Raw genomic sequence first — 27,147 nt, forward strand, 5'->3', positions numbered from 1 at the left:
GCAAACGTTGCTGGTTCAATTCCAGCCAGAGATGCAAATCCCCTTTCGGGTTGTGTAAGCAAGGAGATCTGGTGTAAAACTGCTGTGGTGACCATTGTCACAGGGTCAAGAGAGCAGCAGAAGGTTTCTTCATCAAAATCTCATTGACTTGGATTTGCTGGGGTTTTTTTGGTCATGTTTCTGTCTTCTTAGGCAGTACATTGGTCTTATTTCTTCAGCTAAGATTACTATTTACTAATGATTGATCTCAGTTTGAAACTAACAAACTTCACAGGCATAGTGCTGTGTGCTGTTTTTTGAGCTACGACACTGACATCAGCATGCTACAATCAGAAAGTTTGACCGTTTTGCATTTAGAGTTTGCAAAGCACAGTTTGCAAGCATTTAATGCTTGAAAAAATTCAAGCATTAGCAAAATTTGATGGTCATCCGATAAATTAGTTGGTCACTGTAGATTATTTGTCTCTTTACTCAAAGACATAAATCTGAATCTCCTAATGTCAATAGAGAACATCAGAGGCACGCAAAGTCATTAGGATGCATGCATGAATAGAAAGACACAAATGGCTGTTGATCACCACAGTAAAGCTTTACATGCATCAAACCATCCAAAAAGTCCTGAGATATTGCTGTCTGTAACATAGAGGTGGACAACCTTAGCCCTAGATATATGGAGGTAGCATGTGATAAACTAGGTGTAGTAACAGAACAATGTTTGGTTACTTTATTCGGCTGTTGTACTTTTACAATATGGATATGCATGCTTGCTTCAATGACTGTATCCATATAAAAAACAAAACTATCCAAGTGGGTGTTTGGTGCTCTTGGAGTGCCTCTGTGATGCTAACCTAGACATGAATATAAATAAACTGCAGCAAAAAAAACCCACCTAGGGATTTTTCATTGCCTCTAGCCATACAACCCAATTAATGAAACACCTGCTTCCAATTTCCTTGGATTTCCACACTAATCATGCAATCAAGAGGCATCACTGTGCTGTTCGACATCCTAGCTGTGCACATCGGGCTGATAACAGAGAAGTGGGCATCTTAGTAGAAACAAATGCTTTATATAATAAAAAACCTGGTAACATAAGGGATTCTTTTCACTCAGTAAACTAACTCATTAAATATTTTTAAATATTGTGAAATTTTGTTTGTAGTCTTTTGGGCTCCAACTCAGCTCTGCTTTCTCTAGCACTGTTTCAGGCCTAAATGGTTGCATCACTCACACTCTCCTTATAATTGCTCCTCCAGAGTTCACTGTGTGTGTGACATGCCGTCCATGCTTCACCACAACCCTTGTAAGAGTCTCAAAACCATTTAGCACTGCGGTGCTACTTCATCTAACGACACCATAGGGACACCTGGTGGTACAGAGAAACCTTGAGGTGACAATATTTAACATGGCAATGTTTGTTTTCCACCCTCCCTCATTTCTTCGTCACCTGCTGGGATCACACTCCATTGGGTATTTGCCGTCCAACCATCCGGAGTCTCAGTGTATGTCTTGTGGTGGTGTACACACTCACACTTGGCATTTTGAGCAAGATTTCTAGAAACAAAAGACATTAAAAGGATCTTCCTGGAAATTACTGTGATTGCTTTGGAGTACACATTTGGAGTACACATTTGGAGTACACATGGAGTACTGCGCTTTGAAAGGATTCCTAGTGGTTTTAATAATACAAGGTAGGGAGGTAGTAGATAGGTGTGATTATGTATACAGTGATGTTCTGATGAACGAGTCACAACTGCTTACTGATTCCAAACCACTAGTTTAATTAACTATAATCTACAAAATGAATAAATAATAGTATGACAAAGTGAAGGAACAAGTATAAATAGATGTGTTTAGATTTGATTCACTGGCAATCTGAGATAATGCTACCACATATACTTTATATGTTCATTACATGTGAAAATGTCATGCATATTATATACAAAGATGTAGTAACTAGTCCTTAGGTATGTTAAATTATCAATATTCATCACTATCAATAAAAAAATTAAATGTCATTAAACGTACTATATTCCCGTTTGTTCACTGTGTCCTTAGGTCTGATGACGTCTATCCAGTCCTCCACTGAGGGCACCCACTATGGACGGACCTCACCACAGGAACCAGAGCTAACCTCTGCAGGGGTGGCACCAGCAGTACTGTCCCCTCCTAGCCTGAAGGAGGTGCAGCAAGCTGTGCAGGAAGCCTCAGAGCAGGTGGAGGGTCGTAGGACAGAGGAAGTGCTGAAACAGCTGCTGGAGAAGGTGGTGGAGGTCGCTCTGGGACGAGCGGATGGAGGGAGTGATGCAAAAGTGGATCCGGGCACAGTCCAGAAAGCAGCTGAGGAAGAAGCTGACTTTGAGGCAGAAGTGCTGGAGCAGAAAGTGGAGGATGAAAATATGGGCATCAGTAAAGAAGATGCTGGTGTTGAAGAGAAGCAGGATGAAGCAGGGGTGGATGCATCTGAAGATGTATCTGATAGAGGAGTTGTCATGGAAGAGCATGAAACAGCAGCTGGATCTGTGGAGAAAACCACAGCAGGTGTAGAAACTGGAGTCAGAGAAGCAGACACTGTGAGGGTTATTGATGAGACTCTAGGAACTGAATTCAGTGATGAGGTTGTAGAAGGAGTTGGAGCCACTTTAGACGAGACAGGAGAGGATTCAGGTGTAATGGCAAAAATTCAGGAGGACAACAAAGATCAGGCTGTGCTGTCAGAAGAAAAAGGTGCAACACTAACAGAAATACAGGAGACAAAGGAAACTCTGGATGTTGAGGAGGTAGCAGTACACAGAGAGCCTGAACTCAATCTTGGAGAGGCTGATGTGGAACAGATAGGAGATAAGGAAGAAACTCGGCTAGACAAAACAGCAGGTGAGACAATAGCGCTGCTTTTGGACAATTATCAGATAGAAGCCACACAAACTGCAGTCAGAGAGCCAATACTTGAGGAGGAAGATGTAAACATAGCTAAAGAGCCAGATGGACCAGAAGAAAAACAAGAACAAGGTCATTTAGTGGAGGAAGGAGCTTCAGTAGAGGTAGAATTAGGAGGTACAACTGTGGGGGAAGCAAAAGTAGATGACAGAGATGGAGAGAGTGTGATCAAGAGGAAATCAGTGGTGCTCGTGAATAAAAGAGATGGCCAAAAAGAAGAAGCAGAAGAGGAGCAGCTTGCTTCGGAGACTTCAATTGACAGTACAAAAAAGGATCAAGGTGAGGTGGAGTTGCAAAAATGTGGAAAATGCACAGGAACTGAAGTGTAACCTACACTAAGAAATAAGGCTTCAGTCTATAATCTTTCATCTTTTAGACAGAGTAAGTTTTATCTGTCATATTAACTTTAATCTTAGTTCATCTGTCTCTGTTAAATATCTGAAATGCAGAATATCTAGAACCAGCTCATAATTTGGGTCACAAAAACTTAAAACTGCAATGGTCTTTAAAATTGCATTTGCATAAGACTCAGCAGATTTGGTTGAGCATTGCATTGTGTGCATCATAACATACTTAAAGACCTTAAATTAGGACTATAACAGCTTTTAGTGCAACAAAAAAGGCTGGTTACTAGACTATGTCCGAAAACCCCTATAATGTAAATAAGAATATTTAACACTGGCTAGTCCTGTTCTGTTTGCTCAGAAACATCTGACATTTCTACTCTGAGTACATTGATACAAACATGAATCCTTTATCAGTTTAATCCTCCATTCCTGTACGGTCATTGGTCATTGAGACCTATGCAAAAAAGAAAAGACACTTTCTGCTACAAATGCATACAAATTACGACCCACCAGGGTCTTTTAGCTACGGCACATCTGTACTTTATTCTACATTCCACTGCTCCACTTGACAAAACCTTAGTCTAGGCCTCTACTCTTCATTTTCATGTGTGTGTCACATACCAAACCTCACTTCTAGATGTGGTGGGGATCTCTGGCCCAGAACCTGATGGTGGTGCTGAAACCACCATATTGCAGAGCTCTGAGAACCAGGCTTCCACTGTGGATTTATTCCTCATTGATGTGGAGACTGAAGAAAGAAACCTAGATGATGAGAAATTTAACAGCAATGAGATCATCACCCCGACCAATGACCTTTTCCTGTATGACCCAGCTGATGCCCATCCTACACTGGATAATTTTATGAATGATGATCTAGCCGAACACCCCAGGACTGAAGGAGAGGCATTGGGGGAGACCAATGAGCTAGTTAAAGATCCAGGTAAAAGCTAAACTTACAGTATAGATAACTATGTATTTTACACAGCCCAAAGACATGCATGGTAGATTGATTGGTGATTGCAATGTGGTCTTTGCGTTTGCCCTGGGACTGACCTCTCTAGGCTTTGTTGCACCTTTTTGTCTCTGTGTGTGTGTGTTTTTACAGCAGTCTTACAATAGCAGCTGTAACTTTTCCCTCCAAAAGTCATATATTAGATTTGCTGTAGTTCTCAAACACTTTTAGAAACACATCCTAGGCTATAAATAGTTTGGGAAATATTCAACAGGAGATTTTTTTTTTCACATTAAAAACTTGGGCAGAATAAAGAAGAAGAAAACAGATCATTATCATGATTCTGCCAGCAAAATATGCAGATGGCCAGCTTGATGTTTTTCCATTCCACTGAGCAATTGTGCAGGCTAACTATACCCTAACTGGTGGGGGAAGACCAGAAAGTTTGGACCCTCCTGTCACACAGGCTACAACATGCTGTTTTCTGCCTCTTGTATTTGCTTCATATTTTTTGTAGGAGCCAGTGCCATTAGACACATGCCAGTTTGGGCTGGCACAATTTTACTGGCAGATTGTTTAAAATGACGTAGCGGTAGCAAAAAACAAAAGGTCTTTTCTTCTATGAAAAACCATCATGTATAATTAGACTGCACATATTCATATAAGAGCTTCCTGTATGTACATTTGCTGGACACTTTGACATACTTGTGGCTGCCCATCAGCCACAAGTATGTCAAACTTTGTATTAAATCTAATGCTTCCACCTGCTCTGCCCTGCAATTTATCTCTCTCTGCCTTATTGTATCTGTTTAGAATCAACTGAATTAGGCTTGGAACCATGGAAAATCGGAGCTGTTACTGCTGCAGTTTTCCTGGTTTTGCAGACCGCCGTCATCATTATCTATATTGTCAAACGTCGTCACAAAAACAAGTAAGTTGCACCAGCTTCTGTGCACTTGATCTACAGGAACATTGATTCAAAACAGTTCTTTTATAGCCCCTGAGTTCCTCAAATTACAGCTCTAATCTTTGCTTGTTAGCAAAAATGCTTTGCTTGTTAATCTCTGGCCAGCAGTATTCCTTTAAAGCCTGCCTTCCATTATTATTCTTTGATTAGGTTAGACTACACATCAAACAGCCTCATTTTAAAGCACATTTCTTTTACAACACAAATTTGTACAATACCATTGCATGAATATCTGTCTGACTCTGTATTTGTAAAGCAGCACCTTTTTTAATTACTTTTGTGAACATGAATGCAACTAACATTTATTGCATTTGCACTAGTGTCAGCCACCTTCCACTTCTTTTTCTCTGATATCCGAAACAAACCATTTGATTGCTACCTGTAACAACAAAAGTGCTACAATCACAGATGGGACTCAGAGCAGAACTGGCACATGATTGCTTTAGATGTTGCCTGAACTCAAGGTAACATTTCAACACTGATACATGATGAAATCAGACCACTGTATCCAGTGTTGGGTCAGAATTTCCTCCTCTGTTCACAAAAGAGAATGGTCTTGCTTCAGTTATATACTTGGCTACTTTTTTATTTCTCTACATGACTCATTGCAACGTGCAGTTAATTTGTAGAAGGTCAAGAGTAAGCAAGAAGAGCAATAATAGTGATAAAGGGATATTGTTTATGTGTTTGTGTGCGTGCAGCAGCCTGCCCCGACAGCGTGCATGTGAGGAAGAGTGTGTTGAACCAGAGGCAACTACAGGAGATGACTACAGTGATGATACACTGCCTGCGGGCAATGGTGACCCTCAACAGTATGTTCTCACCAGTGTTTCTTGCAGTGTTATAGATGCGTACAGCACACATGAGAGTATCTGCAAAAATAAAGGAAAGGGACAACATTAAGAGTCATAAAATGCTGCCAGAATTGCGTCATTTTGCAATCTAACACAACCTAACACACAATCTTCCACAGGTGTTTATTTGACTTGAGATCTGCTGACTGCAAAGTCACATTCAAAACATTTAATATACAGTGTTCACATTCTTCTTTAAGCCTGGCCTTTTTCTCTCTTCCCAACCTTTTTGTTTTTTCTTACACTGCTCAAAAGAAAATTAAGGTAATGCTTCATTTTCACAGTATAACACAGAGCCAGTTAAACTTCAGGGACATCAATCTGTCTTGTTAGAAATCATAAACCATTGTGAATCCAATTCACTTGCTTTGGTGCAAATGAAAATGACAACAGGCGTACTGCAGAGGCAATAACAAGACTCCCTAAAAACAGAATGGTTTTCTTATCCCTCCCTCCTCCCTTTTTCCTAGTTTTTCTATTTGTTAGTGTCCATGTTACTGCTAGTAACATGAGACAGTACCAGCAGTCAATTCAGGACACATCCATGCTTTCCACCATAAGAAGGTTTACTGTGTCTCCCTGTACAGTCTCAGAACTGAGAAAGACCATTACACAAGAACAGCTTTGCAGAGCTTCGACCCAGTAGCATGACTGGTATCTGCTCTTTTGCATGATAGGAGCACTGCGAGAGCCCTACAAAATGATCTCCAGTGGGCTACTGACCAGACTCCATGGGCATGGCATGCATTAAGTGATCCCTTAACTTTTTTGAGCTGTGCATTTATACAAAGTGACATCTCTTAAACTATTTTAGGACTGACAAGCAAGCAGAAGGTGCAAACAACCTTCACAGATGTTGAATTAAAACGGAATCTTAACTTTAAACTTTAAAAATAATCTAATGCAACAAAGCTTAAATTTTATTGGCAGCCTTCGCTAGGCTTCATCACAGATTACAAGATACAAGATTTCACTGATTTCTTTCCTCAGCTACACTTACTTACTTTTCCATTGTGACCTGCCTAAATATCATGTACTGACCTGTATAGGAGGTCAGGAGCCACCAGTTGTGTGCTTCTCAGCTGATTCCCTCTTGGCGCTTTTATAGTGTAATAGCCCCGGGATTCTGCTCAAAATGTCACATGAGAATGTGAATCCCGTGAACCAAGAGCATTACTGGCTAATACCACTGCTTTTGCTAATCAGACCGGTGGGCTTGGATCAGTAATTAAGCTACAGTTGTGTGCTTGCAGTGAGAGACCATGTGAAAAATATGCATGTGGTGACAATCAACTGTAAACAAAAAATACTAAAAATTCAGAGATTTTAGAAATTGAGAGTCTGTGTATTTGTGTGTTGCTTCAGCGAGTGAATGTGTATAAGACACAAGTAGAAATGTGATGCCTGCCTTGCACAGACAATAACAAAGCAACACTGAATTATTAAACAGTCGACACAGTAATTTTGAAATGTGTCCTTGTTAAGAGTCTTTGCAGCAGCAGTGACAATCCAGTCGTCATCAGAAGAACCAAAATTCCTGTTAATAGAAAACAAAATTCGCTTTTTAAATACTTTTTTGGTTTTTAAACTCTTCTTTAGCAATAAATGTTTCCCCCCAAAAAAGTATTTCAAGAGTCAAGGTGGCTGTAAACAACTGTACCTGAACAAAAGATGCTGGGATTTACAAACTCTTTGGTATTGCATTGAACTTGGTGTCCATGAGGTTTCACTTGGAAGGACGGTATCTGTCTTTGATGCACAATTCAGTGGGTGCTTGGCTGAAATCATAGCCGCAGAAAAAAGATCGTACTTCATTATCCTTGGAACTTCAAGCAAACAGCTCGACAAAAAAACTGTTAGGTTTTGTATTGTTGATTGTCATTTATGCTTAGAAATATCTACTTATATATGCTTAGAGTTTTATAATTAGTTTTAGATTGGTAGAGGTTTGATCCTTAATAGTCTGCAAACTTTGTGTGCACACCTACATCCTGGGAGCATGGGAAGAGGTCGTACCTTGTCTTATTGTTTTATGGTAGGATAAACGTATCTATATCTGTTTTAGGCTAAGTGCCTTTTGTTTAGATGAACTGCTGGACTTCCAGACCAGCAGGTTTAGGGAAGTCTTTATGGAGTCACACTCTGACCCCACACACACACACACACACACACTTACACAACGCACAGGCAAGGTACTCTTTGTTTGTATGTAGACATCATATGTTAATGAACCTATGTATATTCATGTAACCTCAATAAAAGAGCAGTGTTACGGGGGAGCGGACGAGAGCAACTGGGGTCAAGCGAAGGAACGGCGTTTGTCCGGTTCTCTCCCGTGCACGAGAAACATGAAGAACTTTGCCTACTTCGTGTCTTGCTTGCTGTGTAATTATATTGTCTTCAACGTTCCAGCGAATAGGTTCAAGCTACAAACCTATCAAAAACAACAACAAAAAAACCTCCACAGTGCTCTAAGATTATTTTTCAGTGAGCTTTAAACTGTAACCAAATCCAGCTCCCACCTCCATCACCTTTAGCCTAGCTGTTTCGACCTAACAGGCCCCACTCTCTTATTAAGTCTTCCCATCCATATTGAATGTTTGCCTGCCACACTTAAATGCATGATGCACATCGCCTTGAAAATCAGAGACAAGAGGACAGAAATGTCTTAATATCCATTTGACAATAACCAACGTAAACCTCACCCGAGCCCAACACAAAACCCAAAGCAGCTGTGTGAACATTAAACTCATCAGGCATTCTGGGTAACGTGCAAATATTCAGCACCCAGGCAACAATGGAAGTGCTCTTAGGACAGCCGCATTGTTGCCCTTGAGGGGTAGTCTACTAGGACATATTAAAAATTTCAGCCAGGACGGTATCCCCTGCAATTATTCAATAATGTCAAGTGATCTGTTTGTATCTAGATGTGTCATTAGCTCCCAGGTATCTCATTTCAGCACAGTTCGTAAGCTTCTCCATCTGGTGTGGAAATCATTAAATAAACAGACCTTCCAGTGAGAATATTAGCATTCGCTTAGAGCGGCATACTTAACAGCAGTTTGACAACCATTACGAACAAGCCATTTGAAAGTGTGTTTCAATTTCATCGCTTGAAAGGTGCCTGTCTTTGTTTTTGCGTGAAGCAAAATAGATTTTCTCATTTGTGTGAAATTTATCCCATTTTCCTGCTAGCACTAACCTAATATTATACCATTGTACAACAATGAGAGCTGTTCCTGTTATCAGACGGCTGTATATTTTCTCCTTTTTTCCTGTTTCAACTGGTCTAATCACTGCCAACCGCTCTTTTGTCCTTTCCACCAGGATGGCTGCAGTTGACCCAGCTAATATGGCTTCAACCCTGGCCAAAATAAATGCCCAGCAAGGAGATAAGCATGCAATAGCTATGTCAGACCTCCCACCCAGCTCTACAGATGAGTGGGCCAATATTGGATCAGGACAAAACTCCTCACAAGACCTCAGGACTTCCTTTCTCTAGGGGGTCCAACTGTTTCCTCATTCATGCTATATCTAAATTAAGCTCAGTGAGCACACAGCCAGTGAATTACCTAAAAAGTTCACACCCTAACCAAACCCAGTAGTGACTGTCTCACATTCCCAAGTGTATTAACTGCTGTATAATCATCTTACACTTAGTGCATATGACTTTATTTGTGTTTTTGCATGTGTAAATTAAAAAAAAAGCCTAACAATTTTGGATTTTGGCATATATGACTGTGTGACTGAGTGAACAGAAACGTGTGTTTGAAAATACTGTGTACATGTGCAAGTGTGCAAATGTGATAAACCTTTTATGTATCTACTGCTGTCTTGTGGTTTGATGTCTATAAACACTTTAGGCTGCACTGGAATTGTTGAGCAACGGTTTTAAAAGTGGCCACATCGCTCATGCTGTATAAAGCTGCTGAACTGCCACGAGCAATCATCCCATTTTATCAGCAAGTCTGAAGTCTGAGAATGCTGGCTGTAACATGAAGTGCCTCATCTGAAAAGTCTTTAAAATGTAAAACGATTTTTTTAAAATGGATTTGATTTGTATTCTGCAGAAGTCTTAACTTGTGTATCATAAGTTTTGCTTTGAGTAGAACAAAATTAAGTGTCCAAAGAAGCAACTAGATCCATAAACTCCAGTGCCGGGTTCCACTGGCCACCACACACCACAACCATGCCCCTATCATATTTTTCTCTTCCCGTCATTCTTCTGCAAGTTTATCATCTGACCTTTTTTTTTCTTAGAACTGTGCAGGCTCTTTCAGAGGATTTCTAAAAAACACTCATCTGACCTTCATGTTCTTGAGTGTAACCGGTGGTTTGCACCTTGTTGTAAACCCTCCGTGTTTTATGTTTGTAGACATTAACAATGATATCACTAATATTTTGAGAGTGTTCTCATCTTGGTTAGATTTTTTAAAGCTGTTTTTCTTAACAGTTGAAATAATTCTGTCATCATCCATTTTAGGCATGGTCTTTCAGGCCTCTTGAGTTAGCTGTGTTGGCAAATGCATAAATCCTTTTTAGAATGCACCAGATTGTTGATTTGCTGTCGCTCTGTTAGATTTATTTAGATTTTTTTTCAGCTTACAGTTTTGTACAGACGCTAGGACACATTTCTCAATACTTAGGTCACTTTTGCAAAACTCCTCACACAGTGAGCACAACAGAAGTCTATGTGGGCTAAACTGAGGATCAGTTATCATTGTTTTGGCACAAAATGCATTCAATGACTACATCTCTCAAATTTCATGAATTATTTTCTCACTCAGACACAACAACTGCCAAAAATCTTTGTACGTACAGGACATTTTGCATGTACTTACATGCTGTTTTCAAAACTGTTAAACTTATGGTCAAAACAATAACATAATGCAAAACTGAATAAGACAGCAAAATTCAACAGCAATATTTTAGTGAAACATATTTTAAATCTAAAAATGCAGTTTAACCAGCCACAGCTGATTCTCATTGTAGATGAACATCTACACAGGTGTTACTCCTTCAATTTCATTACAAAAGGAGACAACTGCTGAATAGGTTTGTTTTGTGATGTAAACATGGACCCAGCCAGAAATGGAGAAGTGGCTGAAAGAGGAAGAAGAGTGGCTGGGAGGGGGCGAGGAATACGTATGCGTGGTGGAAGAAGAATAAGAGGAAGATCAAGAGCTGTAGTCTCAGATGAGATCAGAGCTACTGTAATTGATCATGTAGTAAATCATGGTCACTCAATGAGAGAGGCTGGTCAGAGAGTGCAGCCAAATCTGCAACGCTCTACAGTGGCATCTATTGCTAGAGTTTTCCGGCAAACCAACAGGTAACTTGTATTCTGCAAGGGCATTTGCACATTTCAGAAGTAAATAAGCTTTTTTTTAATTGTTGTTGCATTTCTGCTTAGGACTCAACGGTTACCTCACACAGGAGGGAGAGGAGGGATGTTCACTGATGTGCAGGAAACTGCCATTGTTGATATGGTCATCAGAAACAATGGGATTAAACTCACTGAAATTAGACAGTCTTGGCAGACAACGTTACTTTCGCAAATATTTACAGTGTAAGCATAACAACAATTTCTAGAGTCCTGAAAGAACATCAGGTCAGGATGAAACAGTTGTACACTGTGCCTTTTGAGAGGAACTCTGAACATGTCAAGCAACTCAGGAACCAGTATGTCCAGGTAAGATCACAATAAAATACAGATCTGTTTTTGAACAAAACCAAACACACACAAAGACAATTTTTACAAATTTACTACTGTAACAGCTTATGTTGCCTTGTGGATTTATGTTAGAGAGTCATGGAGATTGAAGGCAGGCAAACACACCACATTTTCATCTTTGTGGACGAGGCAGGTTTCAACTTGGCCAAAGCACGGCGACGAGGGAGGAATGTGATTGGGAAGACAGCCACAGTGAATGTCCCGGGCCAGAGGGGTGCCAACATCACAATGTGCGCAGCAATATCCACTGATGGACTGCTGTTACACAGACCACTAATTGGGCCATACAACACTGAACGGCTCCTTGCGTTCCTGCATGATCTCTATGGAAGGGTTGTGTTAGGTGAGGAAAGGGATGCGGAGAGAAGGAATCAGCCAACATTTATAATTGTATGAGACAATGTGGCATTTCATCACTCCCGTGCAGTCACCGAGTGGTTTGCAGCCCATCCCAGAATGGAGTCTCTTTTCCTCCCACCTTACTCTCCATTCCTCAACCCCATAGAGGAATTCTTTTCCTCATGGCGGTGGAAGGTTTACGACCATCATCCACATGATCAAATGTCCCTCCTGGATGCAATGAATGCTGGATGCCTGGAGATATCAGCAGAAGATTGCCAGGGATGGATCAGGCATGCCAGAAGATTCTTTCCTAGGTGTATTGCCCTAGATGACATAAGATGTGATGTGGATGAGAACCTGTGGCCAAATGGAGAAGACCGAGTAGATTAGCATTACTATTGTATGTGTATCAGTGGATGGTGTGTATACAAATTCTTGTATTTTGGGATTACTTAGTGCAAAAAAATAAAAATACATAAACAAATATTAACGAATTCTGCATGATGTCTGATTCATTCCAGTAACATATATTGAAACTATAAACAGAGATGTGTCCTTGTTTTACACAAGAAAACACTGTGTAATGCTACATGTTGTTAGTGTTTTTTATTTTTAGGTCATTGTTTTGTGGGTGACAAAGTGTGTTTGTCGGCTGTCAACCTTTGCTAGTGTTCTGGAAGAATGAGTTTATTTGAGACCTGAATAAAGTTTTTTGGTAGTTGTAGTGCATTTTGAATGTGAAATGAACTGCTTTGCCAAGCTGAAGGTCAGTTAGGGGAATTGTGTGAAGAGTTTTGCAAAAGTGACCTAAGTATTGAGAAATGTGTCCTAGCGGCTGTAAAAAACTGTAATAAGTACCTCCCTGTCTACAGAGAAAAGTGACAAAAATACAAACTTAAGACTTTGAATCAACTTCAGATATTATGTTTGCTTCATTTATCATGAAATAACAACAAGGGACCAGGCCTCGTGTCACCATGAAACCAATTGTCCAATTATTTTTAAGCCTTTGAAAACGAGGGACTGTGTATAAAATTGGCTGCATCTCCTAAAGTGCTAGTGTAAAAATACTGTAAAACTGCTGGAATTAAAGCTGACAGTCTGTACTTCAATCACGTCGTGATTGCTTAATTTGAAAATCGTCTTTTGGAGTGTACAGAAACAAAATGAAAACAAACAAAAACAAAACAAAATTATGGAACTAACTTCTACTTACGTCCATGATTTACATAAATGTAGAACTTGGCTAAAACCCCAGAAATTTTATCTTGTAAGACTTCAGCATGAATGTCATCAAATAGTTGTGTGAGTATCCACAGTCTGGCGTCATTTGGTCCATGATCACAAGGTTCATGAATGAGTTTTTGAAAAAACTCAAGTACCCTCAAGTGTACACGTGTGTACGGTGTGTGTGTGTGTGTGTGTGTGTGTCTGTGTGTTTCTCCTTGCACAAGCTCCACAAAGGCTTGCTCATGTGCTCAATAGCTATTTAAGACAGAGAAGGGCAACGGGCTGATTCTTGGGGGGGACTTCAGTTCTGCAAACAGAGGAGCAGCATGTACAGTCAGAGGTAGGGGAACAAATGATACTGATTCCTTTTTCACCAAATGAACTGTAGAATCCAAAAAGTCATACAACTCAGGGGTATGACTGACTGCTTTAGCGCCTTTACAAATTAAAAGTGTATATTGGACTAATGCGCTACATCTTTGCAGATGAAGTGAAGTTTTGTCTCATATGATGTTACAGAGCAGATTTCCACAGAACCCAGCAGGTGATGCACCGACTCGTTAAGTCGTGCATTCGAATATTTTTAATATGCTCAAACATGTGGAGCTATTCCCCCTTTTATATTGGTAACATTTCTTAGGTGCTGTTTTGTTGTTAAATAATTGCTCATAATAATTGCAAATTATTAGCCACTCCTTCATTCATTTCTAATCAACAAACTTCAAAAGGCACAAAAGGCAAGCAAATCTAACTGCAAAAAAAAGGAAGAAAAAAGAAAAAAGGTTCAAGCAAATCATTGCCTGCTGTCTATTGTTGAAAGCATTTCTGAACTTGTAAGAGTTGAAAGCTAATGGCTTTGTGAATTATAAATAATGACTTGTGCTGCCTGCAGGGATGTGTAAGAACTGAAGTTTTGGAATAATGTTAAGACAATTGGCTTTAACAAGAGAACACATACTGAGTAAGTTGTTCTGGAGCTTAATTTCAGTGGATGTGGCGTGTATGTGGGGATGTTTTTTTTTAATCTTCATCTTGCTAAATGTGTTCTGGGACGGTCACTGGTCCTTCACAACCGTGAACAAGACAAGTCCTTTAAAAAAGAAGGAGGCCTGTATAACAGCAATTCTCAACATGTAAAAGATTTCCACACACTTTGTTCTAACCTTGTTCTCACATCTAAATTACTGCATGGCCCTAAAAAACTCCTTACTTCACCTCATTCTCTACTTTATCAGCTTGTGGAGTGTGGGTTTGGTGGGGACCTTGTGTGCCACGCTCACCTTGGCCCAGTTCCCGAGGGAGTGTGTCACTCCCGAGGGGCTGCAGAGCGGCCAGTGCTGCCCATCCCCTACAGGGGTAGCAGGAGACGAGTGTGGCTCCAGCACAGGAAGAGGCCAGTGTGTGACCATTGAGGCCGACAGTCGGCGCCATGGACCTCAGTACCCTTATGCCGGGCGCGATGACAGAGAGAGGTGGCCGCTGAGATTCTTCAATCGCACTTGCCGGTGTAATGGGAATTTCACCGGCTACAACTGTGGGCGATGCAGACACGGGCTAACTGGACCAAACTGTGATCAGAGGATCTCTGTGGGTAAGAGAGCAGATGCTTTTTTACGACCTAAAAATTCACGACGACTTAAAATTTCTATCTTCTACCGTGTCCTTCACGATTTCACAGGTCTACATCAGCCTGGGGAATGAAGGCAGCATTTATTGCTAGGAGCAGGAAAAAGTGTTAATTTTTAATAGCACTTTCTTTTCTCTACTCTTCCTTCGTTTCCCCCACACTTTAACAACACTTCATTCTCTCTCTTCACCCCATTAACTTCTCCCCAGTAAGGAGAAACATCATGCAGATGAGCACAGCTGAGAAGCAGGCGTTTGTAAATGCTCTGGATCAAGCTAAGAGGACTGTCCACCCTGACCTCGTCATCTGTACAAGACGGTATATTGGAAAAAATGACATGATAATCAAGCTGAATACAATTAGAGGATTTTAAAGGGTTGATTTTTACCTTGTGATTCTCTGGTCAACAGTGATTCTCTGTAAAACACAGCATGTTTTGCCCAAGGACCTGCACGCTCAGACTAAGCTGAGTCTAGCAGTTGAAATAAATATATGTGCAGTATCTGTGGCTGAGCCACATGCTGTGTTTTTGAAATTATTTGTAAAATCAGAGAATTTCTCATGGCAGCTTTCTTTAAAAGCTGTAGAAAGTTGAGCAAATGATCACTTTTGGCATGAGTAAAGGGAATTACAGTCTTCTGAATCTGTGAATAACCTCCTTCTAAATCAGCTGAGGACTGCAATTGGTTAATTTTTGAAGCCATTCTTGACTGCAGCTCAAAGAAAATCTCTTAACCTCTGGCTCAGACAATTAAAATTCCCCTTGTTATTAATGGTCATGCTCAAGATTCTTAGTTACATGCCACATAATGCATTGCAGCTACAGAGAATAAAATATGTATTAATATCTATATATCCATACGTGAGTTATTCACCAGTACCATCCCCAAGTTCTGAAGCCGTGTTTGAATGGATCAGTGAAAACAAAATTGTGAAAAACACTTTGTAGAGCTACTAAGATTACAAAGCTTTATGCAACAGCAGAGCATTTAACACATGCATAGTTCATCTAAGGCCACACACTCTCATACTTCAAATCAATCAGGGTGAATTTGGAGGATTCAGGCAGGGCAATGTGGAGGAAAAAATACAACGTGACATTCATCCTTTATCTTTAGGTACCAGGAGTTGTTTGGGCCTGATGGCAACACCCCACAGTTTGAGAACATCACCATTTATAATTACTTTGTTTGGAGTCACTACTACTCTGTCAGTAAGACGTACCTGGGGCCAGGCCAGACCAGCTTTGGAGGTGTAGACTTCTCCCACGAGGGCCCAGGTTTTGTCACCTGGCATCGTTTTCATCTGCTGCAACTGGAGAGAGACATGCAGGTGAGCAGAGAGAAGGCAGGGAGAAAGAGGGGTGGTAGTGGAAAAGAGGAGAGACAGCAAGCTTCTGGGCTGATAAAGAAATGGATGAGGAGGTTAGGATAGGAGGAGTGGTGATGGAAAAAAAAAAAAGTAAGTAAGTAAGTTTATTTATTAAGCGCTTTTCATAGACAGGTAGTCACAAAGCGCTGCACACAGAGATTAAAATAAACAGTACGATAAATAGCAAAATGCACAATATACACAATATAGAGTTTAAATGTAAATTAAAAATATAAAAATGTTAAAAGCATTGGTCAACAGAAAGCTTGTTTAAACAGTAAAGTTTTTAACTGTTTTTTAAAGGATTCCACAGAGTCAACCAAACGTAGTTGTAGAGGTAGACTGTTCCACAGCCTTGGTGCCACAGACTGAAAGGCTCTGTCCCCTTTCGTCTTCAGACGTGTTCTGGGAGCAACCAACAAACTCTGAGACTGTGAGCGGAGACAGCGAACAGTAGTGTATTTTGTGAGAAGCTTGGATAAATAATCTGGGGCTTGGCCATTTAGTGCTCTGTACGTTAAAACAATAATTTTAAAACGAATTCTAAAATCTATTGGGAGCCAATGTAAAGAACATAAAATAGGAGTGATGTGAGCTCGCTTGCTAGAGCGAGTTAGTAGTCTGGCTGCTGCGTTTTGTATAGCTTGGAGGCGAGAAAGAGATGATTTATCCAAGCTGGTAAACAGGGAATTACAATAATCTAAACGCGATGACACAAATGCATGGACAATTTTTTCCAGTTCAGCTAAGGAGACCATATGTCGCAATTTAGAAATATTCCTTAAATGAAAGAAACAGGAACGAGACAGAGATTTTACGTGTGAGTCAAGGCCCAAAGAAGAGTCAAATATTACTCCAAGATTTCGAATATTTGGCTTAGCAGAAGAACAGAAAGGGACAAGAACCTGACTGATTTTAGAATATAGATCAGGAGGAGCTATGATCATGGTCTCTGTCTTGTTCATGTTTAAAACAAGGTAATTGTTAGAAAGCCAGTCAGAAACCTGAGTTAAGCACTGGACTAGGGTGGACAGCCTATCCAGCTGATGAGGCTTAAAGGACATATACAGCTGAATGTCATCGGCATAGAAATGATAAGACAGGTCACTAAAAGACTGAATAATGCCAGCTAGAGGAAGCATATAAAAAGAAAATAATAATGGACCCAATACTGAACCCTGTGGAACCCCGCAGGTTAGGGCAGCAGTGTTAGAGGAGAACCTATCAGTCCTAACAGAAAAAGTCCTGTCTGATAAGTAGGAAGAAAACCAGTCTAAGGCAGTTCCAGATACACCAGCCAGAACCTTCAGCCTGTTAAGTAGGATTTTGTGGTCGATGGTGTCAAAGGCAGCGCTAAGATCAAGCAAAATGATCACGGAACAATTTCCTGCATCAGATGCCATTAGTAGATCATTATAGACCCTTAAGAGAGCGGTCTCCGTAGAGTGCTGCTTTTGAAAGCCAGACTGAAAAGGGTCAAAAATCTGCAATCGGCATAGTAAGGACCTGAACTGATTTTCTACAATCTTTTCTAATAATTTACTTAAAAAAAGATCTGACACTGAGTGAAAAGCTAGCCTGAAGGAGAATGGGTTAATGCAAGGAGGAAATAAAAAAGGCAAAACAAAAGCAGGAATATATAGGAAGGGGACAAAAAATAGGGCGCATAAAGGACAAAAAGAAAAAGGACCAACCTGCATATTTTTCTAATAAACAATTCAAGAAAGCAGTTTGTTTACAGACAGTCCTTCCCTGAACACCTGCCTCCTTCCCCTGTTCGATCTTCACAGGACATGCTGGGCAACCCCACCTTTGCCCTGCCCTACTGGAACTTCGCCATTGGAGGCAGCGAATGCGACATCTGCACAGATGACCTGCTGGGAGCCAGGAGCACATTTGATATGAGCTCCATCAGCCCCAACTCTGTGTTCTCACAGTGGAGGGTCATCTGCGAGAGTGTGGATGACTACGACACTCTGGGCACCATCTGCAACAGTAAAGACAGTCACGGAAACACACGCTATACCTCGCCGTGCAGCCGAGCGCTGCTGATATACAGCATCGTCTCAGCTGCATCAGAAAAGAGGGCAAAGAGCTCATAAAGAGAGCATGTAGAACATAGGCTGCTATAAATAATAGCTCACAGCTGTTGTGCTAAATTCGATATTGCTCGCTATTACTTCAGTTTGTTTGAAACTGCTCTAGTTGTTAAACATCGCCTTCTCTGTTGCCGTGTGTAACTGAAGTACTACACACTGCATCTCTAAATACTGCGGTTTGAAAGATTTTTTTGTTTTTATTCAATCAGCCTAGTTTTTCAGTGTTAATTCCTGATTAGTCACAAGATTTAACCTAGAATAAGGGAATTCTTATTCAGTAATAAGATAACGCTGCGTAACCTAGACTTTAGGTGATCAGATTTGCAGGGATTGGCTCTCATTCCGTACTGGCACCAGATTACAAGCCTAATTCACTACCTTTCTTTCAGTGTTCAAATGCACCTAATTTATAAAGGATTTGGTTTTCATCTGGAATAGGCAAGTAATTGGGAATGTCAATCATCTTTCCCCGTGGAGCCTCAACAACAAACTTATAAAAAGAGGTCATAAGAAAAAAAAGTGTTTGGTAACAGGTTGAACACGTGAGTGGCCAACATGTGAGTGATCTATCTTGTTATTCCCCCCAGAGAGTCATGACAGGCCTGGTATTTCCTGCGTCAACAAGCAACATCTCCTTAAATGGGTTAAGGGGGTTGCCTCATTTGTGCATGTGCTTGTTGAAGACAGGAATCTAACAGTCTACTGGTTCCTTTGATCTGAGGGAATAATCTTCAAACAGACAGACAACTCGGTTATGTAGCCTTCTGTTTATGTGCTTGTGTGTAGGAGAGAAAGCCTGAAAAAAGAGAAAGAGATCATACATGCAAGAGAGACAAAAAAAGAAAAAAAAACTTCTGTTCAGTCACAAAGCTCCCACTCACTACTGTTGACTTTTATTGAATAATTAAAAAAGAAAACTGCCATCCTGTCATGTTTAAGGCTGATCAAACTAGTAGAGTCTCCCACACAGAGTTAGAAGGTGGTTAAATAATACATTTTCAATCAAGCCATATCTGTAGGGACCTCTGGCTTGTGCCTGATCTTAGGTCTTAGTGTGCCAGTAATCAGAAGTTATCTTTATTTTAAACTAATTATATTTCACTCAACCTAGTTTTATTGAGTCTTTTCTTCATCTCCAAGGCACAGAGAGCAGTCCCATCAGGAGGAACCCAGCAGGCAACGTGGCGCGGCCCATGGTGCAGAGGCTGCCGGAGCCCAAAGATGTGCTGGACTGTCTGGAGATCAACACCTTTGATACCCCTCCTTACTACTCCACCTCCTCCGAGAGCTTCAGGAACACCATCGAAGGTGATCCACATTCAACATGACTCATAGGTTAGAGCCAAAGCAGTAGTTGAGATTTAGCATCCTCCCATCAACCCAATCCAAGGAAATATTCAGTTTCACTTGGGCTCAGCTCAGAAAATAAAGCTGCTGAATACTGTGTGAGTGTATAGATGAAACACAAAGCCAGAAAAACACTCACTCAATCCTCCACCCACATGCACATATGGTTAGCTCCAACACAACATTTGTTGTTCCTAATTTTGGTAAATCAGAGCCTTCATTAAACGTTTTCCTTTTTTTTTTCTCCTTTTTGGTTCCATAATTTCAAGGCTACAGCGCCCCCCAGGGGATGTACGACCCAGTGATCCGCAGTCTTCACAATCTGGCCCACCTCTTCCTCAACGGGACGGGTGGACAGACTCACCTGTCGCCCAATGATCCCATCTTTGTCTTGCTTCACACCTTTACCGATGCAGTCTTTGACGAGTGGCTCCGCAGGCATCAACCGGGTACACCTTTGCGAATATTCAAACAACAAAATTCACTTTGGAGAATGAATAGATGGATTGACATATTCTTCACTCTCTCAGGTGACACTGTTTACCCCGATGAGAACGCTCCCATTGGACACAACCGCAGGTTCAACATGGTTCCTTTCTGGCCGCCTGTCACCAATGCTGAGATGTTTGTGCCTGCCCCAGAAAACCTGGGATACTCATATGAGGTCCAGTGGCCGGGTGAGAAGCAGAGAATGTGTAAGCATGTGCAGATCCACAAAATCCAGGAATTGCTCATAACCGTCCGCTCTTTTCCCTCATAGCTCGTACCTTCACCCTCTCTGAGATCATCAGCGTAGCCGTTATTGCTGCAGTGCTGGTTGTGGTGGTGGTTGGTATCGTCATAGCCTGCGCTATGCGTTCTCACTCTTACAATTCTGCCGAGGCCCTGGAGCCGCTGTTGGCAGAAACTTACCGACGCTACTCAGAGGAAAACCGCAGGCTGGACAAATCACAGTCCGTTGTCTAACATTTTTGATTATCTTGAGAGGACCCAACATTTGCATACATAAATTTGTCTTGTTTTCCTTTTTTTAATTATTCCTCCATTTCTTCTAATAAAGGTGAACTGGTTTTGAGCCCAGGCATAACTGTGTGTCTGCATTTATGAATTGAAAGGCGGAGAGGGTCTGGCGGATCTTTTGTTGAGCACATACAGCAGATTTTCGGACTGCAGCCAAGATTATAATAACTGCAAGAGCTAATATCCAGTGCTCAGATAAGTACACAGCAAGCATAGGAGCAGCTAACCCTCCAAAGCTACATGTCAGAGCTACACTATTTAGTGACTCCACCTCGCTGCCCATTTTCAGCTGACAAATATATGTTTATCCGTGCAGATGAAATGATCTCTTTCTATAGGAATATTCTTCTATTCCTTTTCATTTTTTTTTAAACTTTTAACTCACTCTGTTTTTGTGTGAACAAGCAGTATTTTATGAAAACACCACTGCAGGCCTTTTTGCCTCAGGCATAAATTTGCTTGTCTCAAGCCTCAGGCCAACTGGCAAATCACACCACTTAGACGTAATGTTACTACTCAAATTAAGCCCATGCAAATTTCCATGTGTTCAAAACAGCAGATGTACCGCCCTCAAGTGGATCTAAAGGATTACTGCGAAAGGAGGAAATCGTTTTTTTTTCTTCATTTACACTCGTATCCTAAATTTTTAACTGCATGTAGGGAATATCAAAGACAAAACTTAATATGACTTTAAGCGCACCGTGGAATTTTAAATCTTCATGACACCATAAAACTGCTAGACTGTCCACACCTATAAGCTATAAAAAAAAAAGCAGCGTCCAAGTACCCTCGAGTTGTAAGACTAGTTTGCCCTTTTGGCACAAATTTATTACTTTTATTTTTTTATAACTGTGGCTTTTTTGTGTGTGTGATTTACATACATAATATCGTTTGCCTTGAATAAATAAATAATCCTGTCCTGTCTGTCACAAAAGGCGGCCACCTGTCACTGCATGCCTAATTACCACGAAGGCGCACAGTATGCACAATTTATGATCCTACGTTGCAACTTTGGAGGCTTACAGCAAGTCTTCAAGCTCGTACCTACAGCAAGGGCGTCATGGAGGTGGAGGGTGGAGATGCTGTCTGATCTTTTTGATGTGAAGCTGCATTTTCAGCAGAAACTCCCCACCCCAAAACAAACACTTACTTAACGACAGTGTCCCCAAATTTGAGGATTTTTAAGCCGAGGGTGATCAACGGACATTTAAAAACGGACATGTTTTTTTTATTATTCAGAGTATCTAAAAAATTTCAGAAATAAGCTTTTGTGAACCGTGAGAAATTCAGTGGTTTATTGAATAAGCGTTAAAAAGATTTCTGTAAAAACTACACAGTAGACTACGGAACTTTCATCACTTGAAATTTACTTTATTTCTGGATTAATTTATTGCTAAATTAATCCAAGTACAGATGTGTGTAGATATGATATGTAGAGAAAACCGTTGTATTTTAACATCCGTATGTAAAATTAATAGCATTATTCATTAGCATTGTTCAGTCGGTTTTCAAACTCATAATCGGATGACGTCATCCAGTGTTTGCCTGCTGTTTCATGATTAGGTCTAACTATGTCTTGCTCTAGGCTATGTCACTGAATATAAGCCACACCACCGTGCACGCTTTTTTGTGTCTGTGTGCCAAATGTCAACTCAGCCCTGCTCATTCGCTCATTTAATGGGAATGACGTGGACTTAGTGGCACCTAACTCTTCCTTTTGGGATATTTTGGGACATCTTGCTTTATGGGAATCAAGATTTTAACACTCCGCACTGACTGGAGTGAATTTCAAAGGACCGGTATTTTTGCAGTGCATGCTGATATCTTGAAAAAGGACCTCATGGGAAAGGATGGAGAAGAAGACTTTTTGGACCCCTCATCAGTTGGCTGTACTTTCTGTATCATCAGGTTACACTGACAGCAAAAAGACACGGTCCCCTATGTTTATGAATATGGATCGATGTGACAGTCACACATAGAACAATCATTTGGCCACTGCTATCCTCCAGAGAGAGAGGCTCATTAGTGCTTTTCAAGCATGCTCTCATGAAAGTCATCTGCAGAAAAAAATGCATTGCAGTTTCTGCAGCCAAAGAAGTTACTGTGCTACATGGTGTATGACTAAGGGTAGGGAAAAAAAGTCCTGTTACCTGTGGCTGGACCTCTTCCCCTTAAAAATGTTTGTCATAAAATTTGAGGCTGGTTTTGAAAAAAAAAAACAAAAAAAAAAACAACCCGGCAGATAAGTCCTTTTGCTTCCTCTTAATGAAAAAGGAAGAAAAATAGATGTAATTTCACCTGCTTCCCTGTCAGTTATTTGTATGGAACTGGAAAGCCACAGGGGTCAAATGTTTGTGGATGTGAAAAAAAATACCAAATATGATGTTTATCATTCTTATATTACAGCAAAGATCCAAGTGAAATGCAAAAAAAAAGAAAAAAAAAAAAGCATTACACCGCTTCTCCATTTCTCCTTGGGCCAGCAGGGAAGCAATTGTTCATCTGGAGAAGGATAAAGCAGACCGCGATGGCTGGGTTTCAATAAAGCTTGCAATGTGAACAGATGGCTTTGATTAATGCCGAGGCTCCAGACAGGATCTCCCTAGATGCCTCCTATTTCCTAAATGAGACATTTGTGTGCAAATGTATTGTTTATCAAGTTGTCACCAGTAACTCTGGTAATTAAAGTGAAAGTACTGAGGATTTTTCTTTAAAAAAAAGTCACAGGTTTCCTCTTCCTCTGTGATTGTTGGACCTCAGGTTTAAAACGTCTTTGTCCAAACTTTAGACTGATCTTCTCAGCCTTCTATAAAATGTTGCCTTTTCTCTAATCTAGCTCATCCCCCTTCTTCTCTCCTCTGCTCACGACTCCTCCATAATTCAGAGCTGCCTGTCATTCCAAGCACGACACGCACTTCATCCTGTCACCTTGACTAAACGTGAGTGATGCCGCATATGTACTCATGGCAGACAAAGATGGAGAAAAAGTGCGAGAGAGGGATAAAGACAAAGAGCATAACCGCTACAGGAAAACACCTCCAAGGCGAAATTCAGTTCACTGGTTTGGAAACATGCAAAAAAATATGCAAAAAAATATGCAAAAAAATAAAATAAAATAAAGAAAAAAGAAAAGAAGACTCTTGCTTCTTCTATCCATTAAAAATGTGACTTTCAGCTCAGTTGTCCTTGTTTAACAGTTCAGAGATTTTCTCAGATACTGGTGTGTGGTGTGCATGTGTGAAATTTGAAAACTGAAAAAAAAAGAAGGTTTATCCTACTCACAAAATATAACTTGTTGGTATTCATTAATAAAAAAGATGGGAAAAAAACTCATCATATAAAACGTCTCTTTCACTGACATATTGCATCCGGAGATAAATCAGAAGGTAAGAAAAACAAGGTCCTGAACTTCAAAAGGTTTTGGATACAAAACTTTAACAAATAACATTTAATAAGATCACTTACAGAACATTTGGTTACACAATACCAGTGCGTGTGTACCATGTTTATATATCTTTGTGAGGACCAATACAAATGGTCAGGGTTAGGCATTCATTTTTGATGGTTAGGGTTAGGGTAAGCAGCTAGGGAAAACATTATGTTAATTAGATGTCCTCACTAAGATATGAAAACGAGTGTGTGCATCCATGTGTGTATGTAAGTGTGAAGTGACTTCTTATATTAATGAAATTAATTAAAGCGACGAAAACACAAGTATCACAGCCGTGTGAAGTCAGGTAAATAAATTTATATAAAACGGAGACGGTGTCTAATTTCACACTGAACTATTAACATCAACAATCAAGTCCTAAAAAAAACAGCTGCTAAAGTTGAAGACTATGAAAACACTGATTAATACTACACTGGTAAATAACGGTGGATACTCAGCAGCTGCTTCTAACAGATGCAGCAAAATGCATTTTTTCCTATTCTCTGTCCCGTTTAACATAACATGGTTATCATTGCTAATTATCAAGATGCCACTTAAGACATTCAACATTCATGAAATCATGACACATTTTTAATTATTCGAACACAACAATGAAAAGAAAAGTACAACAGTCTTTCAAAGCAGACATCCTATTGCCATACAAAAGATTGGCAGAAGCAGTTGGCATATTTTGAGTCTTGGTAGCTGTTTGTTTGTTAAAGTAATAACCAAAATCCAGCACTAGGCTGCTGTCAATTGAGGCTTCAATTATATATATCAGTATGAACACGTAACGTATTGATGAGTGTGTTTACATGAAAAATAATGCACAACAATGCTAAACTATCCATCCAAACATTTTCTTCCACTCATCTGGGTCAGGGTCTCAGGTGCTCCTTAGCTATTTCCTTCTCCAGCTCTTGTTGGGGCTTTCCTAAGCCACCTGAGGCATAAAATCTCTCTAGTGTGTCCTGCGTCCACCCTGGGGGTCTCCTGCCAGTTAGACATGCCACAAAAAGCACCACCTAGAGGGCATTCTAGGCCTTCTGGACTGGAGGAGTAGCGTCTCTACTCTGAGTCCTTCAAGAATGACTGAGCTTAGTGGTCAGACTGGACTCAGGCATCCAATCCCCAAAGCCCAAGACGGAGGCCTTGGCAGCCCAATACCCGGCTCCTTAACTGGATTTAACTGGACATGCTCTGCTATATTTTTAAATACTGAGTGTAAATACAACAAAGCTGTGTTTGCAGTTGGAGGTAGAGTTCACAAATTAAATGCAATTTAATTTAGACTTAAAATAAATACTCTTCTTATAATTATATGCCTTGTTTTGACATGTAGAGTGCCCTCTACAAGAGGAGAATCACTCTACAGCTTTATAGGAAACAACCACAGCCCTCCAGAGCTGTTTTAGGAAGATGTCATTAAATTGAGGTACAGTGGGCAGTTGTCTCATGAGAGCACGGTGAGGACGACAGTTCCTTTGGTCTTTTTCAGAATGTCCACAGCTTCAGCGTGGGTCACACCTTCCAGGCAGTGTCCATTAACAGCAATTATCTGATCGCCACGTTTCAGCCTGCCATCCTCAATGGCTGCACCCTGAAGTACAAAGTCAACAAGAGCTTTTAAACACTAATATGGCAACACATATGTTAGGAGAAAAGAATGAATGTGAGATTAAATGAATGTTTGTAATGATCACAAAGGAATTGGTTGCAACAGATGCTCAGAAATAGAATCAAGAAACAAAACAAAGGAAAGCAATCATGCAAAAACTGACATAATGCAGTTTACTACAGCATGGCACTAAGAGTTTACCACCTGTTACAAAACAAAAGCTATTTAACAAGTTATAACTGTGGCCTTTTTGCTTTGTTTCTTACATTGAGCATTGTAGTTAGGGACAAATTGCTATTTTTGGTGTTGAATGACAAAAAAGGCACTATAACTTAAAACCACACAAGAATCTCTGTCTCTTATGTGGCTTACATAGGTAGTCACAAAACAACAACGCATATAAAGTAAAACCACACACGGTGAAACTGCCTGCTGCCTGCTTTTTTACCCGAATTGCTGATGATCTGAGAAAGTTTTGTTTTGAACAGAGAAAACGCTATAAGAAGATGTGAGGGAGTGACTCAGTGAGTGACATACAGACTGCTGCTAAACTGTCTTTACTAACATTAAAACTCTTTGGTTTTCACAACAAAAGGAGACCTGGCAGATGCTTTCTCACCTTGTCAAAGACAGTTTTGATGTAGATAGGCAGGTCTCCGTGAGGGCTGCCAAAACCTCCTACAATGCTGAAGCCGAGACCTGAGAAGCCTCTCTCCAGAGTGATGGTCTTATACATGCGAGCGCTGTAAAGAATACGATGCGAAACAATGGATGTTGGCTTCTGAGCGCGCCGATGTGCATGCATTTAAAAATAAATGTTGCACCAACTGTTTAGCAAAGTTTGAGGCCTGCTTTTGTCTTTATTCATTAATTAAAGTGGAGAGAAGAACAACGAAATGACACTGTTAGCCGAACCTATTCTTACCAGAGGCTGTTGTGAAAGCAGGGCAGGCTGCTCGGCTGGCCTAATGACCATGCGCGCACATCGCTGTTACCCTGTGTGCTGCATCCCTGAGAAGCTGCTGCCACCTAGACAAACATAGATCCACACAAACAGCATGTTATGAGTGCAAAGTGTAAAGGTTTTAGCCATTTAGGACTACACGAAGAGGCCAAAGTAAGCAGGACAGCCTGAATCCAAGAAATAGCATAACATCTACAAATAGTGACAGTAACATGTAATTAAAAATATATCTCATTATTTTATGCGATTACTCTGGAGAACAGTGGGTTTCTCCTGACTGACATCAGCAAGACAGGAGTGCTTTTCTT

The 27,147-nt window shown here is 40.5% G+C and overlaps 3 protein-coding genes across 8 annotated transcripts in view; 2 read left to right on the top strand and 1 right to left on the bottom strand.

Moving 5' to 3' along the window:
* LOC146385469 (uncharacterized) overlaps positions 1-9,883 on the top strand; it is a 50,715-nt gene extending 40,832 nt beyond the window's left edge. The window contains exons 2-6 of the mRNA XM_084931207.1: positions 2,059-3,216; positions 3,922-4,224; positions 5,050-5,167; positions 5,905-6,015; positions 9,385-9,883. Of these exons, the coding sequence (XP_084787333.1) occupies positions 2,064-3,216; positions 3,922-4,224; positions 5,050-5,167; positions 5,905-6,015; positions 9,385-9,559 (1,860 nt within the window). The 5' untranslated portion in view covers positions 2,059-2,063 and the 3' untranslated portion in view covers positions 9,560-9,883. The remainder of the gene's footprint in view (positions 1-2,058; positions 3,217-3,921; positions 4,225-5,049; positions 5,168-5,904; positions 6,016-9,384) is intronic.
* Positions 9,884-13,316: 3,433 nt separating this feature from the next.
* tyrp1b (tyrosinase-related protein 1b) lies at positions 13,317-20,960 on the top strand. Of its 2 annotated transcripts, XM_084931209.1 has the most exons (9): positions 13,317-13,703; positions 14,599-14,954; positions 15,200-15,308; positions 16,109-16,322; positions 18,152-18,356; positions 19,601-19,768; positions 20,077-20,256; positions 20,338-20,484; positions 20,568-20,960. In XM_084931209.1, exons 1-9 carry the CDS (start codon positions 13,690-13,692, stop codon positions 20,771-20,773), a joined length of 1,599 nt encoding a protein of 532 aa, XP_084787335.1. In that variant the 5' UTR covers positions 13,317-13,689; the 3' UTR covers positions 20,774-20,960. The 2 variants fall into 2 exon arrangements, with proteins under 2 accessions (XP_084787335.1, XP_084787334.1); XM_084931208.1 differs by having other exon boundaries at positions 13,317-14,954.
* Positions 20,961-24,826: 3,866 nt separating this feature from the next.
* LOC146385471 (multiple PDZ domain protein) overlaps positions 24,827-27,147 on the bottom strand; it is a 44,470-nt gene continuing 42,149 nt past the window's right edge. For all 5 annotated transcript variants that reach the window (XM_084931212.1, XM_084931211.1, XM_084931215.1 and 2 more), the window contains 3 exons: positions 26,801-26,904; positions 26,495-26,618; positions 24,827-25,857 (listed from right to left, as the gene is read on the bottom strand). In XM_084931212.1, coding sequence (XP_084787338.1) covers positions 25,711-25,857; positions 26,495-26,618; positions 26,801-26,904 — 375 coding nt within the window. In that variant the 3' untranslated portion in view covers positions 24,827-25,710. The remainder of the gene's footprint in view (positions 25,858-26,494; positions 26,619-26,800; positions 26,905-27,147) is intronic.

Source organism: Perissodus microlepis, chromosome 6, assembly GCF_051167445.1.
Source record: "Perissodus microlepis isolate ML-2025 ecotype Zambia chromosome 6, ASM5116744v1, whole genome shotgun sequence".
NCBI lineage: Eukaryota > Metazoa > Chordata > Actinopteri > Cichliformes > Cichlidae > Perissodus > Perissodus microlepis.